The sequence below is a fragment of the Chaetodon auriga genome, chromosome 10 (assembly GCF_051107435.1).
Source record: "Chaetodon auriga isolate fChaAug3 chromosome 10, fChaAug3.hap1, whole genome shotgun sequence".
NCBI classification, from domain to species: domain Eukaryota; kingdom Metazoa; phylum Chordata; class Actinopteri; order Chaetodontiformes; family Chaetodontidae; genus Chaetodon; species Chaetodon auriga.
The window spans coordinates 27,076,002-27,094,333 of NC_135083.1; the positions used below are offsets into that span (position 1 = coordinate 27,076,002).

At 40.9% G+C, this 18,332-nt stretch overlaps 1 protein-coding gene across 1 annotated transcript; it reads left to right on the top strand.

Moving 5' to 3' along the window:
- Positions 1–13,137: 13,137 nt before the first annotated feature.
- LOC143327514 (uncharacterized) lies at positions 13,138–15,943 on the top strand. Its single transcript, XM_076741886.1, has 2 exons — positions 13,138–13,930; positions 14,482–15,943. Exons 1-2 carry the CDS (start codon positions 13,614–13,616, stop codon positions 15,161–15,163), a joined length of 999 nt encoding a protein of 332 aa, XP_076598001.1. The 5' UTR covers positions 13,138–13,613; the 3' UTR covers positions 15,164–15,943.
- Positions 15,944–18,332: the final 2,389 nt, after the last annotated feature.

Sequence of the window (18,332 nt, forward strand, 5' to 3'; positions counted from 1 at the left end):
GACCAGGAGAATAAATAGACTGTTCTCCAACAACCCAGCTAAGGTCTACTCTCAATGGCAGGGTAGTAAGAAGACCCAGATAGACCCACCAAAGTCTGAAACTGAGCTCTACTGGAAAAGTATCTGGGAGAAGGAGGTATCACATAACACCAATGCCCAGTGGTTGCTCGAATTGCAAGCAGACCACAGTAGCCTCCCAGAACAGGAACCAGTAGAAATTACCACTGCAGACATCCAAGAAAGAGTGTCTAAGATGAAGAGCTGGACAGCACCTGGGCCCGACATTATCCATGCTTACTGGCTCAAAAAGCCAACTGCACTCCACGAACAACTGACAGCACAGATGAATCAGCTGCTAAGATCGGGAATCCACCCAGAGTGGCTGACCCAAGGCCGTACAGTCCTCATCATGAAGGACCCACAGAAGGGCCCAGTACCATCCAACTACCGGCCTATAACCTGCCTGAGAACAACATGGAAGCTCCTGTCAGGCATCATAGCGGCTAAGATGAGTAGGCACATGGATCAGTACAGGAGTAGAGCACAGAAAGGAATTGGCAACAACACCAGAGGAGCCAAACACCAACCACTGGTTGACAGGGCAGTCACCCAGGACTGTAAGACCAGAAGTACCAACCTGTGCACTGCCTGGATTGACTACAAGAAGGCCTATGACTCGATGCCACACATGGATACTGGAGTGCCTAGACCTGTATAAGATCGACAGGACACTTAGAGCCTTCATCAAGAACTCAATGGGGTTGTGGAAGACAACTCTGGAAGCCAACTCACAGCCAATTGCAGAAGTGAGCATCAAATGTGGTATACATCAAGGAAATGCACTGTCCCCCCTGCTGTTCTGCATAGGCCTAAACCCCCTCAGCCAGATCATCATCAAGAGTGGCTTTGGATACCGATTCCAAAGTGGGACAACAATCAGCCACCTACTCTACATGGATGACATCAAGCTGTATGCCAAGAGTGAGCATGACATTGACTCCCTCACTCACCTCACCAGGATATACAGCAATGGCATTGGAATGTCATTCAGACTGGATAAGTGTGGACGGATGGTGTGCAGAAGAGGGAAGATGATTGCCACTGAAGGGGCTGAACTACCTGAAGGCAACATAGCAGATGTTCAGGACAGCTATAAATACCTAGGGATCCAACAGGCAAATGGCAATCATGAGGAGGCAACACGGAAAACAGCCACAGCCAAATACTTTCAGAGGGTGAGGCAGGTCCTGAAGAGTCAGCTGAATGGCAAGAACAAGATCCAGGCAATAAAAACCTACGCCCTGTCAGTAATCAGATACCCTGCTGGTATAATATCCTGGCCACTAGAAGAAATGGAAGCCACTGATATCAAGACAAGGAAGTTCCTTACAATGCATGGAGGGTTTCACCCTAAGTCCAGCTTCCTGAGACTATACACTAAGCGGAAGGCAGGAGGCCGCGGACTAGTGAGCTCAGAGCCACTATCCAGGATGAAACAGCAAGCCTCTGGGAGTACATCAGGAAGATGACCCCCAATGACGACCTGTTGAGTGAATGCCTCAGGCAGCAGAAGCCTAGTAAGGAGGAGCCAGAAGGGTTGGCATGGACAGACAAGCTCCTGCAGGGCATGTACCATAGACAGCTTGAAGAAGTGGCTGACATAGCGAAAACATACCAGTGGCTGGAAAAGGCTGGACTGAGACAGCACAGAGGCACTGATCATGGCTGCACAAGAGCAAGCCTTGAACACAAGGTCAATAGAGGCCGGGATCTACCACAGCAGACAAGACCCCAGGTGCAGGCTGTGCAAAGATGCCCCTGAGACAATCCAGCATGTAACAGCCGGGTGTAAGATGCTGGCAGGGAAGGCATACATGGAGCGCCACAACCAGGTGGCTAGCATCGTACACAGGAACATCTGTGTTGAGTATGGGCTGGAGGTACCAGGATCAAGGTGGAAGACGCCTCCAAAGGTGATCCAGAACGACCAAGCCAAGATCCTGTGGGACTTCCAGTTCCAGACAGACAAACTGGTGATGGTGAACCATCAGACATCGTGGTGGTAGACAAAGAACAGAAGACAGTGGTGGATGTAGTGATCCAAAGTGACAGTAACATCAGGTAGAAAGAGCACGACAAGCTGGAGAAATACCAGGGTCTCAAGGAGGAGATGGAGAAGTTTTGGGGCATAAGGGCAAAAGTGGTCCCAGTAGTGATTGGGGCACTTGGAGCGGTAACCCCCAAGCTGGAAGAATGGCTCCAGCAGATACCAGGAAGAACATCTGAGGTCTCTGTCCAGAAGAGCGCATTCCTGGGAACAGCCAAGGTCCTGTGCAGAACCCTCAAGCTCCCAGGCCTCTGGTAGAGGACCCGAGCTTGAAGGAGACACAATACCACCCCAGGCGGGGCGAGAAGGGGATTTTTTTTTTTTTTTTTTATTGCTTAACAAATTTATTAGACCACCACCCAAAGTAAGGTTTATGCCACAGCTGCCCTAAATTAACAGCATTGGTAATTACCAAAATCATTTTTTATGTTTCTCTAATGGTTAATATACCAATATGTAGAAGCTCTTTAACCAAAATGATATTTTTAATGCTAAAATAGAATTATTATTGTTATCCATGAATTTTCAAATTTAATGATTTACAAAAAAAAATGAAAAAAATATTAAAGCACATTATTATTTCTTGATTAATATGTCAAATTATAGTTATTTACTTGCATTCCTAAACAGAAAAATTAGTTTTAGTGGTTAAATGTTATGCTTGATTAATTTCTGACTTCTCAGAGAAGCCCAGTGAGCTGGCTCAAATTTGGGTATAAAAACGTCAATTCAGTTTGAAATTCTTCATTCCTGTTCAAAATGGTAAAACATTGAGAGCTCACTCAAAATGAAAGAGTCCGCATTAAAGCACTTCATGATGCTGGATGGTCTCTGAGACAAATAGGGAAAGACATAAAGTGTTCTCACAGTGTGGTCAAGTATGCTTTGGAGTCAGTTGCAGAGACTGGTACTGGTACTGGTAAGGAAGAGGCAGGAAACGAAAGTTAACTGAAGCACATGTCAGACACCTCATGATTTTAAGTACTAGAGGCAGAAGGAAGACCACTGCTGATCTTCAGGCAGAGATGAATGCTTCTAGATCAGAATCTGAGAAAGTCTCCAGAATGACCTTAAGCAGACGACTGACGGAACAAGGCTTAAAGGGAAGAATAGCTGCTAAGAAGCCATTATTGAGGCCTGCAAACATCCAGAAATGCCTCAGATTTGCCAGGGAGCACAAACACTGGACTGTTGATGACTGGAAGAAGGGACTCTGGACGGACAAGTCCAAGTTTGAACTATTTGGTCAGCATCGTTGTGTTTATGTCTGCAGAAAAGCTGGAGAATGTTTTGATGGCAGATGCATTGCACCCTCAGTGAAACACGGTGGCGATTCCATTATGGTATGGGGTTCCATTTGTGGAAAAGGTGTGGGCAAATTAGTGAAAATCGATGGTATCATGAACAAGACCGTCTACCACAACATCTTAGTGTATCATGGAATCCCTTCTGGACTGAATCTGATTGGGCGTGGGTTCATACATCAACAAGACAATGACTCCAAGCATGCTTCAAAGCTGTGCAGAGACTATTTGACCAAGAAAAAGGAATCTGGAGTACTGGAACTGATGGACTGGCCAAGTCAAAGTCCGGATTTGAATCCTATTGAACAACTTTGGGATTTTGTAGATTCAAAGATTGATCGCATAAAGGTTTCATCTAAAGCAAGTCGGTGGGAACAGCTAGAAACTATTTGGAACTCAATAACAAAAGAGACTGTCAAAAAGTACATAAAAGAATGCCAGCAAGAATGCAAGCTGTTATCAAGGCCAAAGGAGGCCATACAAAATATTAAGGTTTTTGGTTATTATGTGTGAAAAAGGACTATTTAGTCATTTCAGTTTGACAAATAAATAACAATAACATTTTTAGTTTTAAACAAGTTTTTGAAAGATTTCTAAAATATTTATGTTTTCTTGTTTTTTTTGACAGGTGGTGTAATAAATTTGTTAAGCACTGTATATGGGACAAATGTGCATGCATCTACAATCAGACAAAATTGAATAGCCATGACATTCATTGGAGGGTTGCTAGAAGGAAGCCTCTGCTCTCAAAAAAGAACAAAGCTGCCCGTTTCAACTTTGCCAGAGAGCACCTGGACAAACCAGAGGCCTTCTGGAAGTCCATTCTCTGGACAGATGAGTCCAAAATAGAATTATTGGGTCACAATCAAAACCACCATGTCTGGAGAAAAGCCAACACTGCATATGAAGAAAAGAACCTCCTCCCAACAGTGAAGCATGGTGGTGGAAATGTGAAAGTCAGGGGTTGGTTTTGTGCTTGTGGACCTGGACAACTCCATATTATCCAAGGAACCATGAATTCTCAGGCATATCAACAAATTCTTGACCAGAATCTTCTGCCATCAGTCAGGGAGTTGAAGCTGGGACAAAAATGGATTATGCAACAAGGCTATGACCCAAAGCATTACAGCAAAACTACAAAGAATGGCTTCAGAGAAAGAGGATTCGTACTCTGGATTGGCCCAGTCAAAGTCCCGACCTTAACAGATACAGATACAGAAAAAACTTTACTGTCCCATACAAAAGCAGTGGAAATTTGTCTTTGACGAGGTCACACATGCATAAAACAGCACAAGTAAAAACACAGTTCAACATAAAAACAGCAACACAATAAAAAAAAATACAGAGCAGTACACACAATACAGAATTAAAAAAGGATTTTATAGGTAGGTGGCTTTACGTCTGACTGCCTGTCTGTGGATGTCTGAGAGAGAGGACTGTGTGGTGCCTGTTATCTTACTTGCGTGTTTGATGGTGCGTGACAGTATGGATTTGTCTTTAGCAGATGGAAAGGTGTACCAGGATGAGATGTTGTAAGTGAGGACTGACTCAATGAGTGATCTGTAAACAACTGTTAAAATGTCTTTGCTCACATTAAAACTCCTCAGTTTCCTCAGCGAAAAGAGATGTTGTTATGCCTTTTTGTAGGTGTGTTTGGTGTGGACAGAGAAGGACAGTGTTCTGTCCACCTCAATGCCCAGATACCTGAAAGCCTCCACCTGCTCCACCTCCTGCCCTTTGATCTTCAGTGGCTGCAGTAGTCGGTGGGCGGAGTCACCAGGTGTCGCTCTCCTGTAGCAGCACAGCTCCTTGGTCTTAGAGATGCTGAGCTCTAAGAAGCTGTCCTCAATGAGAGTGATGAGTGAGTCTACCTGTTGGTGATATGCTGTTAGGCTGTTAGAGTCCGTCAGGTGAGCCACCAAGGCCATGTCCTCCATGTATTTGAAAAGTGTCATGTTGTCCATGTTGCAGGTTATTTTATTTGTGTAGATGGAGGAAAAGAATGGGTGATAGGACACAACCTCATGGCACCCCTGTGTTGATGTTAATGTTGGTTGATCTTTTGCCATTGACCATTACATGCTGTGATCTGTCCTGTAAAAAGTCTCTGATCCATTTAACCAGTGCCGGGTTGACAGGCAGTCTGATAAGGTGTTTGTATTGACTGTGTTAAAAGCCGAGGAGAAGTCCATAAATAAAATCCTGGAACATGAGTGAGTGTGGTCCGTGTTTTTAGTAACAGTGTCCAAAAGTGTCAGGCAGGCATCTGCCACCCCTCGCTTTGCTTTTTTGGCAAACTGGAGTGGGTCCAGTTTGTCTGTGACTGAGGAGGTCAGCAGGTCACATACCACCTGTTCCATGCACTTGCACAGAACAGATGTCAAAGCCACTGGTCTATAGTCTTTGGGGTCCATAGCTTTTGTGATCTTGGGAATTGGAATAATGGTGGATTCTTTCTGTGTCAGAGGAACGAAACCTGAGTCCAAAAGCAGCTGGAAGAGCTGGGTCATGACATTCCCGAGTTGAATGGCACATTCCTTCAGAATTCGACCACGCAAGTTTGTCTTGGCCTGATGATTTCCGTGGGTTGGCTCTGGACAGAAAGTATACCACTTTATTTTTCTTTATTTCAACTGAAGTGTATGTGGGGGGTTGGGAGTGCTGGGTGTCTTATCTCTCAACGGATGTTGTGAGTTATCAAATTGTTGTTCTGCAAAAGAGGTGGGGTCAGGGCATTTGATATGGACAGGCTTCTGCTCTCTACCCATCATGGTATTGAGCCCTTGCCAGGCCTCCCTGACATTCCCTATTGTAAATTTCCTCTCCACTTTGTTTTTATAGTGGATTTTTGCCAGCCTCAATTTCTGTCTGAATTCTTTCTCTAACTCATGTACTTTCTGTCTGTCACCACTCAAAAATGCCGGTTTCTTTTTATTTAGGCATGTTTTCAGGTCTTTTGTAACCCAGGGTTTGTTGTTGAGGTACAGTCTAACCTGCTTAGATGGAATGACAGAGTTAGTGCAAAGTGCAAAGAGTCGTTGTTTTTGAAAAACACAACCCAGTCAGTCAGTTCTAAGCAGCCCCTGAGTGTTTCAGTTGAGTCATTGTCCCATGTTTTAATGATTTTGTTCTGGATTTTGTCTGTTCTCAGTTTTTGTTTGTATCGTGGGAGTAAGAGAATGACATTGTGATCTGAATGGCCAAGGGGCTTTTTGCCCGGAGCACTATTGTTATCCTGCATGTTTTTTCTTATTATTAGGGCCACAAGGTGAAGCCTCGAGCCCTATTGCTATCCTGCGTGTTTTTTCTTTTTGTGCAAAGCACTGAACTACGACGGAGGATTAGGGCCACATTAAGGGAAAAAAAAATTAATTATTTACGAGAAAAAAGTCATTATTAACAAGAAAAAAGTCATTATTAACGAGATTAAACTCATTATTAACGAGAAAAAAAGTCATTATTTACAAGATTAAACTCATTATTAACGAGAAAAAAGTCATTATTAACGAGATTAAACTCATTAACGAGAAAAAAGTCATTATTAACGAGAAAAAAAAGTCATTATTAACGAGAAAAAAAAGTCATTATTAACGAGATTAAACTCATTAACGAGAAAAAAGTCATTATTAACGAGAAAAAAAAGTCATTATTAACGAGAAAAAAAAGTCATTATTAACGAGATTAAACTCATTATTAACGAGAAAAAAGTCATTATTAACTAGATTTCCATGCTCTGATCAATGGGCAAGTATTGATCAGTTTCCGCTGTAGCAGAATCACGTGATAATAATGCTCTTTTTTATTCGTTGTTGCGTTATCTTAGCCCACCCCTTTACTTTTTTGATTGACATGTAAGTGACAGGCTCGACTCCAAAGCAGACGTGCTTGATTCCCCCCGGTTCCATAGCAACGGTGCACCAGAGAAATTTACCAGTATTTTTTCTCAGCGTGAGAAATACAATGTGTGGTGGGAGTGCGTGACAAAAGACCGACTGTCACGCTCAATGCGTGAGACTTGAGAGCCCTGTGTAGTACACCAACCATCCTTACTCGTCTCTGGCGTTTTCTCCCATCGACTTCTCCCGTAAATTTATGAGTCGGAATGTAAAATATGACTCCTTGTTTGTGAAACCTATCCTAAAATAGAACTCAAAAAATCCTCTGTAGCCCTCATTTTGCCAAGTGTCTCCAAAAGTAGCAGGTTTGAATATTATGACTTTATTCTCATAAATAATGACTTTATTCTCGTTAATAATGACTTTTTTCTCGTTAATAATGAGTTTAATCTCGTTAATAATGACTTTTTTCTCGTTAATAATGAGTTTAATCTCGTTAATAATGACTTTTTTTCTCGTTAATAATGACTTTAATCTCGTAAATAATGTTTTTTTTCTCGTTAATAATGAGTTTAATCTCGTTAATAATGACTTTTTTCTCGTTAATAATGACTTTTTTCTCATTAATAATGACTTTTTTCTCGTTAATAGAGTTTAATCTCGTAAATAATGACTTTTTTCTCGTTAATAATGACTTTTTTCTCGTTAATAATGAGTTTAATCTCGTTAATAATGACTTTTTTCTCGTTAATAATGACTTTTTTCTCGTAAATAATAATTTTTTTTTTCCCTTAATGTGGCCCTAATCCTCCGTCGTACTGAACACTCTTGTTATTCTGCGCGTTTCTTCTTATTATTATTATTTTTCATCTTCCATACAAATTTTGATTCGCTACTCGTCAAAAACAATAGCAAGCACCCAGGCACATGATACAGGACTCGGTGTGCTATCATTTATCTCCACAGAATACGTCATAAGACACAAAAAAAAGCGTAAATTTCCCATTCAAAGTGATGGGACGACTTAGACACAAGTCTTGTGTATTGGTGCATTATTCCACGTTTCGATAGGTCGTATAGTTTTTGATCAATCGCTGTTCAATGACCATGATCAATTTTGGAGAAATTTTGAGATTATAATGGGTGTGTATTGCACGGAATGTTCGTGTTCGGTCGCCACATCGGTCAGAGTGGCAGAGAGCCTAAAAAAACTCCAGATTTTTTGTCTTTCCACTCTACTCCCAGCCACAATTTACGCTCTACATGCATGATTTTTTCCGCATTTGTAGACAAATGTGTTCTGTCTCTCACAATGTGCTCAAAAAATCAGAGACTTACAGAATTTGAATTAGCAGCCTCTAAATGCGGCCACGTCTGACTCCAATACAAAGATTTTCTGAGAGAAGTAGAACGGACCCCTGTCCTTAACTCGCCAGTGTCTCCAAAATATTTTCTGTAGAAACACCGAAATAAAACTAAATCGTTCAGGAAGTCCTGACAGCGATGCTGGTCTGTGTTTTTTTCTGATAGGAGCTACCGTTTTGTCAGCATAAGCCCAAATGTGAGACCAGTGCAGAGGCAGAAAATGGCTCTTTTTCTCCGTCTTAATGCATGTGTGTCTGTTGCACTGAGAGTGTGCGCGTGTGCGTGTGCACCTGTGTCAGTTACAGAGTGGATGACATCATTGGTCACAGTGGGAGAGAGCCTAAAACAATGCCAGAGTTTTTCTCTTTCCACACTCCTCCCAGCCACAGTTTACATTCTACACACATGATTTTTTCCACATTTGTAGACAAATTTGTTCTGTCTCTCACAATGTACTCAAAAAATTAGAGAGACTTACAGAATTTGAATTAGCACCCTCTAAGTGCGGCCACGTCTGTCTCTGCTTCTCATTGACTCCAATGCAATTCCCGTAAGAAATGAATGGGAGGAGGTCAAAAAACTAACAAATCATTGGACTTTTTCTACTGCCTACTGCTCTGGCATACTTTCACCTAGAGACTCTATTTAAACTTTAAAATGTAGACACAAGTCTTGTGTACTGGTGTATTACTCCATGTCTTGATAGGTCATATAGTTTTTGATCAATCACTGTTCAATGATCATGATCGTTTTTGGAGAAATCTTGAGATTATAATGGGTGTGTATTGCATGGACCGTTGGAGTTAAAGTGGGTGACGTCATCAGTTAGAGTGGGAGAGAGCCGAAAAACCTTCCAGATTTTTGCTCTTTCCACACTCCTCCCAGCCACAATTTACACTCTACGCGCATGATTTTTTCCACAGTTGTAGACAAATTTGTTCTGTCTCTCACAATGTGCTCCAACAATCTGAGAGATTTACCAAATTTGAATTAGCAGCCTCTAAGTGCGGCCAGGTCTGTCTCTCCTCCCCATTGACTCCTGAGAGAAGCAGAATGGACCCCTGTTTTTAACTCGCAAGTGTCGACAAAATATTTTGTGTAGAAACACCAAAATGACACCCAATTGTTCAGGAAGTCCTCATGATGATGGTCTGTGTGTTTTTCTGATAGGAGCTACCGTTTTGTCAGCATAAGCCCAAATGTGAGACCAGTGCAGAGGCAGCAAATCACTCTGTTTCTCCGTCTGAAAGCGCGTGTGTGTGTTACGCTGAGAGCGCACGCGTGCCTGTGCACCTGTGTCAGCGTGTGTGTGCGTGTGGTCGTTCATTGAACGATAGTTTATGAAGTCGTTCATATTTTGGCCGAACGTGAACTGAACGCACTGTATTACTGCCTGGTGAACGTTACTATGAACTCGTTAATTCTGGTGTCTGTGAATGGCACGCTCTCTCAGTTTAACTTCGTTCAATAGGGTGCCAGATTTCTATAGAGCATTCCAGGCGAAAAGCTGGCAAAACACACCATAAACAGGCCTTGATATGTAGCGAAAAAAACACCCCATCTCACAACACAAGCCAACAGTGTCGCACCGCCGCGTGTGTCACATGGGGTGAAGGCTGCAGCTGTTACTAGTGTGGACTGAATGTGTTATATTACTATAATGTTAGTTTGTCTCAAAATACATTGGGCACATGGACTCCGACTCTGTAGCTGACTGGCGCGTTTCTTTATTTATTTCCCAGCATGCAATACAAAGGTTACGTCACTCTAAAGGGCACATTACACACAAAACACTCACTGCACATCCCCCTTTCTAAGAACATTACCAATGTGATTGTTAATGTCATTGCAGTGTAACTTGTATTTAAACACATCTATAACAATTGTGTCTTTCTTATTCTATACATCCAGTCTCAGAAATTATTCAACATTTATTACAGTCTGTATCTCAAACGTTTCTTTTTGCAATAAACCAAACCAGTTATTACTCTATTACTCAAACATTTTACTTAACATTTAACTTCTGTTTGCTTGAACTCTTCCTTTCCACAATTATTTATTTCTTTAACAATTAACTTCTGTGTTTGAACTTTTCTCTTTTTCCATTTATTTATTTATCTTTCTAACTAGGAAGGCGGGGTAGACTGCCCATTCCTTCCACTGAGTGAGGGGATTTATTCTGCCCCATGCTGTTCACTCAGCCATCCGAGCACCTTCTATCTATTTCATTTCATAGTCTTTAAGGTAACCCGGGAGGTGTCTGTCTCTGGTGGGATATCTTTTTGGAGGTGTAGAAGCCTGTGGAACTGGAACATCGGCTTGTGTAGTGTCCGCTGATAGGATAGTGTTTTGTGAGTCCAACTGTTCCGCTCCTCCTTCTGGTAAGGTGACAAGATGGCCACGGTTGCGACGCAGGGTCCCTCTGGGGGTCTCGATTAAGTATGACCGTGGTGTTTCTGCTCTCGATGTCACTGTCCCTTTCTGCTTTATATCTCTCACCCAGACATGGTCTCCAGGATTCAGTACGCCCAGGTCACGAGCTCTGTGTCTGGCGTTGAACCTCTTCCACTGTTTGTCTCTTTCATCCTGTTCTCTCTCCCTCAGTTTTGCAACATCCGTCCAGCCAGGCTCGAGACAAGAAGGGAGGACAGGTACAGTGGTACGGAGTTTCCTTCCCATCAATAGCTCTGAGGAGCTATGTCCATTGCTCAGCGGTGTAGCCCGATATGCCATGAGAGCTAGATATGGGTCCTTACTTTTCTTCATGAGGCTCTTCACTGTTCTGACCGCTCGCTCAGCCTCACCGTTGCTCTGAGGGTACCTGGGGCTGGAAGTAGTATGAACAAAACCCCACTCAGTGGTGAAATGGTGAAACATGGCGGCGGAAAACTGAGGCCCATTATCTGTCCTGAGTTCAGCAGGTATGCCGTGCCGCGCAAATATTGATTTAAATTGTTCAATTACTGCAGCTGCTGTGGTGACTGTCAGTTTGGCGACTTCAATGAATCTTGAAAAGTAATCGATTACAATCAGATACTGGTTGCCATTCCAGTCAAATAAATCTGCACCAACCAATTCCCAAGGTCTGGCTGGAAATTCTGTTGGTATGAGTGTTTCTCTGTTATTCAGTCCTTCTTTAACACATGTCTCACACTCTTCAACCAACTGAAGAAGTTGTGTGCTCAGCCCAGGCCACCACACAGACTGCTTTGCATGCTCCCTGCATTTTGCTATGCCCTGATGACCTGTGTGTAATCTGTCCAAAATGTCTTTCTGTAGTGATTTTGGGATAACAAGACATGTACCTTTCAGCAGTAGGTCATTTTCAACAGTAAGATCTCCAGCATGCTGATGGTAAGGATAGCACGGTCCTGCTATGTGCCTTTTGTCTGGCCATCCACTGATACAGTATTGTTTCACCTGTTTCATGTAGTTTTTGGGCTACTTAAACAAGTGACACTAAACAAGTACATGCAATTGATAAACATATATCTGACATTTCATAAATAAAAACTGGTGATGATAAAATAAGAAAATCATGGTAAAACAACAGAAACATCTAAACTGCTCAAGGGGTTCATGTCACAGACTTGTGAGGAAAGGCCAGGACCCAGATGCAGAGTACCAAAAATACAAGTTTATTGTTCACCAAAGTACTAACAGAAAATCACCTTAGAGGGAAAACGCGGACACACGGAAAACCAACAAAAAATCACCGTAACGGGAAAAACACTCTTCAAGGGAAAAAACAACTGAAAATCACCTCAACGGGAAAAGTAGCAAATATGAGTCACAAAGGAACAAAACACTATATATGTGTGTGTGTGTGTGTGTGTGTGTGTGTGTTATGGCATGCCGTTCAGGAAATTAATCTTTGAATATATTGAATCAAACTTTGAATATATTGAATGAACCATGAATATATGGAATGAAACCTTGAATATATTGAATGAAACTTGAATATATGGAATGAAACTTTGAATATATTGTGTGAAACCTTGAATATATTGAATGAACTTTGAATATATTGAATGAGACTTGAATATATTGAATGAACTTTGAATATATGGAATGAAACTTTGAATATATTGAATGAAACTTTGAATATATTGAATGAAACTTGAATATATTGAATGAAACTTTGAATATATTGAATGAAACTTTGAATATATTGAATGAACTTTGAATATATGGAATGAAAATTTGAATATAATGAATCAAACTTTGAATATTTTGAATGATACTTGAATATATGGAATGAACCATGAATATATTGAATGAAATCCTTGAATATATTGAATGAAACTTTGAATATATTGAATGAAACTTTGAATAGATGGAATGAAGCTTTAATATGCTTCTACAAAATTGAGAATACTGAATGAAATCAAAAACCTAGTTTTGTCCTTTTCATCAAAGTGACAGCCTTCTCAACGCTGCCTTCTTTTGCAAAATGGCAACAGTTGAAATATTCCAATACTTTCTTGAACTGGAAAACTTTTTTGCAACTGGTTGTACTCCAAATGACACTAACAGTTTGGAAACTATATCGCGTCACCTTGAGGATCATATCTCCATTGTTGCAGCATTCATAATGCTTATGGGTAATAATGTTCAACAAAACATTGCTGAAAGAACATTATGCGTCATTCTGGAAGGAATTTACGAGTCTCTAAGGGAGATGTTGGTGGACATAACATCCCAGCTGGAGGTTGATGTACAAGCGCATGGCATGGGCACACATTCTGCATCTCAGAGAGGAAGGCCGAGGTAAGTAATGTTTAAATAAGTGTATCTACTTAGTACATGATACAATAAAGAAGATACAAACCTATTATGATTTATTATCACAGAAAAATTATTGTAGGCTTCAAAGTAATAAGACAATTTATTCACACTATGTGAATTAACACATTTGTTTTTAATTTTATTTTTTGTCTTTGAAGGTACAGCATACCTGCTGCTCAACTGATTCACTTGCGGGATTTAGGATTTAGCTGGATGGCCATATCTCGAATGCTGTCGGTGAACATCCGAACACTGTACAACCACAGGACACAACTCGGTCTGGTGGACTATGGGAGTTTCACTGACATTTCAAATGTGAGTCTGGATCGACTTATCTCTGAGATTCTCAGACAAACGCCTGGTTCTGGAGAGACCTATGTCACTGGTAGTTTGAGAGGAAGAGGAATCAGAGTTCAGCGTTGGCACGTACAGGAGCGTTTAAGAAGAGTAGATCCAGTGGGGCGAGCCTTGAGAGGAAGAAGGGCAATTCAACGGAGGGTCTACAATGTTTCTGCCCCAAATGAAGTGTGGTATGTGCTGTTTAATAAATTTGATGAACATTAGTTAATTCTCCCTCACTGGTCATTGACGCAATTCATAAAGATAAATGAAGGGATTTAGGAGGAACAAAACTACACTGTGTATGTAAAATATACATGCAAATGTGAGATAATGCAAAAATGTTTAAAATGTTAGCATTTCAAGTGTATGTAAAATATACATGCAAATGTGAGATAATGCAAAAATGTTTAAAATGTTAGCATTTCAACATTTTTTAAGACATTTTTTTGGGCTTTTTGCTTTTACTTGACAGGGCAGCTGTATAGGAGACAGGAAAGGGGGTAGAGAGAGAGGGGAAGACACACAGCAAAGGGCCGCAGGCAGGAGTCGAACCTGCAGCCACTGCAGAGGACATGTAGCTTTAGCAGACAGGGCACCCGCTCTATCCAACATTCTTATTAGGAAGGAGAAACAGTTGTACAGCAAAGTCAATGAAGTTACATTTTTATGTACATCCAGTGTTGTTTATTACAACAACAACAATAACAACAAGAACAATAATATTTTTTTCTTGTTTCAGGCATATTGACACAAACCACAAGTTAAATCCATGGGGATTTGTGTATCATGGAGCAGTTGATGGCTACAGTCGCTGCATCACCTACCTGAGATGTTGCACAGACAACCGAGCATCGACTGCCTTGCATCTTTTCCAGGGTGCTGTTGATGTATTTGGACTGCCACATCATGTCAGGGGTGATGCTGGTAGCGAAAACATTGACATTGCACGGTTCATGATTGAGAATCGAGGAACAAACAGAGGAAGTTTTATGGTTGGACGTAGTGTGCACAATCAAAGGATTGAAAGATTGTGGGCAGAAGTAAACAGAGTCGTCTCAGGATACTACAAAGACATTTTCCTCTTTATGGAAAATTCCGGACTTTTGGACAGCACTGACCCTCTTCACATCACAGCTCTTCACCATGTTTATCAACCAAGAATAAACAGATCTGTGGATGAGTTTGTGAACCAGTGGAACAACCACAGCTTGAGGACAATGGAGAGTCGGTCCCCACTGCAACTGTGGACAATTGGAATGCTCCAGCTTCCTCAGCATCAAAGGCCACTCAATCGTGTGCCTGTGCAACCCCCTTATGATCACCAGTGGAATGTGGTGTTAAGGACCATCAACCCCTTCACCGATGATGGAAATCATGGAATTGAACTTTTTGTCAGAGCATGTGACCTTCTTGAGAGATAGTCTACTAGCTTGAGTAATTCAGTCATTATTGTGGTGTCATACATTGTCACATAGACTCTGTTATGTGTACAGGTCTTAGGGCCAAAGATTTGCTTATAATATACTTTTCTTTCATAACAAAATGTAGGCCATAGGCCATGTATGTTATATTCACTTGTGGATGAAGAATTCAGTTCTTTTAGTTAAGTAAAAGTATATAAGTGTGTGACTCCTTGAGTTGTATGGTTTAAAGCAGTGGTTCTCAAACCTTTTCACTTCTAGAACCCCTAAACTGACACAAACTGAGATGCAGTAGAGTAGAACTATACAGTTTCATGCAATGCAAATACTCAAGTAAAGGACCTGAAATCTGTATTTAAGGACAGCACTTGGGTAAAGGTACTTAGTTACTGTCCACCCCTGATTATATTATACAGAATTATACATAATGTATTTTATTTAATTTAACCCTATTGATAATGATGAACTTATATGAATTCATTTTGTGTACAGTTTTTCAAATCAAATCAGAAAAATATGACAGGATGCACATATCTCGTAGACACTAAAATGACGATGAACCAGTCCATACAAAGTAGGAACATAGAACCATTTATTAAGAAGGGCTTACCCTCAACTTTAAAGGGAATAATCCACACTAATCACTCAATTGCTGGTCTGGGTCATATCAGAGGGTGGAGATAAATGACACATCATACAGTTGTCAACTTAAAAGTTCACCAAGTGCACATTAGTAAATCTGGAACACAAAACCATGATTTGAAATGTGTCTTACAAAGCAACAAAAAATATTTCGACTTGCATTTCTTCATGCCTTACAGTTGTTCAAGTAAATACTGTCTCTAGGAAAAACAACATAGCTGCAATTATTTTTGAAAAACAATCAAACAAACATCCTCATCGTAACTCAAGCTCGACAAGCCCTCCATAATATTACTTCTCACGCTCTTCCAAATCCTGGTGAATTGCGTATGGCAAAATCCATATCAGATTTGAACGTGGTGTATACTGCATGAACTGGAATGCGAAGAATGTTTTCACAAGTATTTGCCTGTGGAAATCGGGAATGGGTGATGAACTCAAGGCTTGGCTTTGGAGAGAAGCCAAGGGCTGGAACACTGTCACATCCAGTGAGGAAAACCAGAATATCCTCCAGAGAGACATCATTTTCAACTGTAAGACATGAAAAAGGAAAAAATTATATGATGGCTGCATCTACCAGCATTTTCATAAAGTCATTAAGTATTATACCACTGAAGTGATGCAAAACAATGTAAGACAGGTGAGTAGTTAAATTCCCCTAAATCAGCATTAGGCATTAGTTTTTTTTTTTGTTTTTTTTTAATGACACAGTAATTTGAAAGGACAGCTCATAATACTATAGACTAGTGTTGTGTAAAACTATAAACTTCAATCATATACTTTATGTATTCATAAACTCTATGTGACCTAATGAAATATGTCGTGTTAAAATCAGGTTTGGAATGCTTTAGAGCAGCCACTGTAGGTAGCACTGGTAGCCCTAAAAACACCTGTGTTTTGGGCTGTGGGAAAGTACCTAAAGTTCCTAATAAGGTATAAACAAGCAATGATGAGCCCCGGTACCAGGGCGTCTTCTTCATAAAAAAAAAAGCAGAGCTATTAACGGAAGACTCTGCTGTGTGTAGAGGTCTGTACGGTTATATAGTAGCATCCTGGTATCGTTTTCAGGTGATTTAATGAAGGTAAAATATAATGAATGGCCGTGCGTAATGGCACTGCGCTCTGACGCGGCACTTCTCCGGGACTGCAGATTTATCTCCTGTATCTGCAGCTGTATCAGAAACTCTTCATATATTTTTTAGATGCAGTAAGAATCACCGACATTCATAGACTAATGAAGGCTTAATATTTAGTTTAGTATTGAACGTATCTGATGATCGGCGCCACAGCCTTGTGCACGTTACGCAAACAGCGGACTGCAGACAAAATCTGCTTGACGGAGATAATTACCATGGGATTAAAAAATTGCATTAGGCTACTGATGTATTAATCTCTGTAACATAGTTTAATGGTATATAAGAATCAAATGTTGTCTACCAACAACAGAATATATGAATGAATACAGTGTAAAATAAATTCACTGTTAACACTGCCTGTTCTATATATAGTTATATATTTTGTTATGTTTCTAGGTTTCAGGCACAAGGTAATTCGCGTTCTGGGGCTCAGTCCTTTGTCAAAGAGGTTCTTCTGCCAGACCACAAAACTGTGCAAGTGCCAAGGCGTACCAAAAAAGCTTGGCTGTTTGAAAATGGCCACATTAAGTCTGCCCTGGAATTTGGCTGTGACTGGGACAGTGCCACAGTGATGCAGGCAATAACAGCAGCCTTCCAGCCAGCTGTGGAGGGATGCAGGTAAGTTTTGGAATTGTTTTGTCATATCTGTTACCTCTTTTCATTGGATATTTGCAAGAATACCATGACATGCTATACTATGAAAGCTTAATTTTTAGTGCTTGTGTGTTATGAATTAAAATATTATATTTTACATTCCCTTTTGCTGCTGCTGATTTCCAACAGGCTTACTGGGATATATAACACGATGCACACACACATTTCATGTCAATACATTATGGTTGTAAATAGCTAATAACAATTCCATTTAAGTTATACTGAACTGAGGTGTCCTGGCAGCTCACCCCATGTACTGAAGGCCAAGTCCTTCCCACAACACCCGGGGTTTGAGTACAGCCTGGGCTCTTTGCTGCATGTCATCCGTTGTCTCTCTCTCCCCCTTTTCCTGTCTATCTTCAACACATGCACACTGACCAGACTTGCAAGTCCAGTCAATGTGCGGCCGTGATTTTTTACTTGAGATATCTCTATATGTTCCTGCAATGACCAGCAATGACCACCCGTGGCTGCGCATCAATACTTATTTCATCAAAGTTAAATTCTTGTTTAATCTGCTCATTTCATCTTCAATAGAAGTTTCATGTACAGTGTTTTTCCTTCCCTTAGGTTGCAGATCGTGCTGCCATGCTACTGCTAAGACTTACCTCAGACTAGCTGCACAATTAGACCTATTGCCTGAGCTGATCAGTTTGACAGTTTCACCTATCTGTGTATGTCCATTAATGACTAATCTCAGTATTTAACTGAAGTATTGTTCATGTTTGAATATTACT

What these genes read in the sequence shown, in the direction of transcription:
- LOC143327514 (XM_076741886.1), top strand. Translation starts at nt 13,614, where the DNA reads ATGGCCATATCTCGAATGCTGTCGGTGAACATCCGAACACTGTACAAC. An exon ending in TCTGCCCCAAATGAAGTGTG is followed by an intron (nt 13,931 to 14,481) that starts GTATGTGCTGTT and finishes TTCTTGTTTCAG; the next exon opens with GCATATTGACACAAACCACA.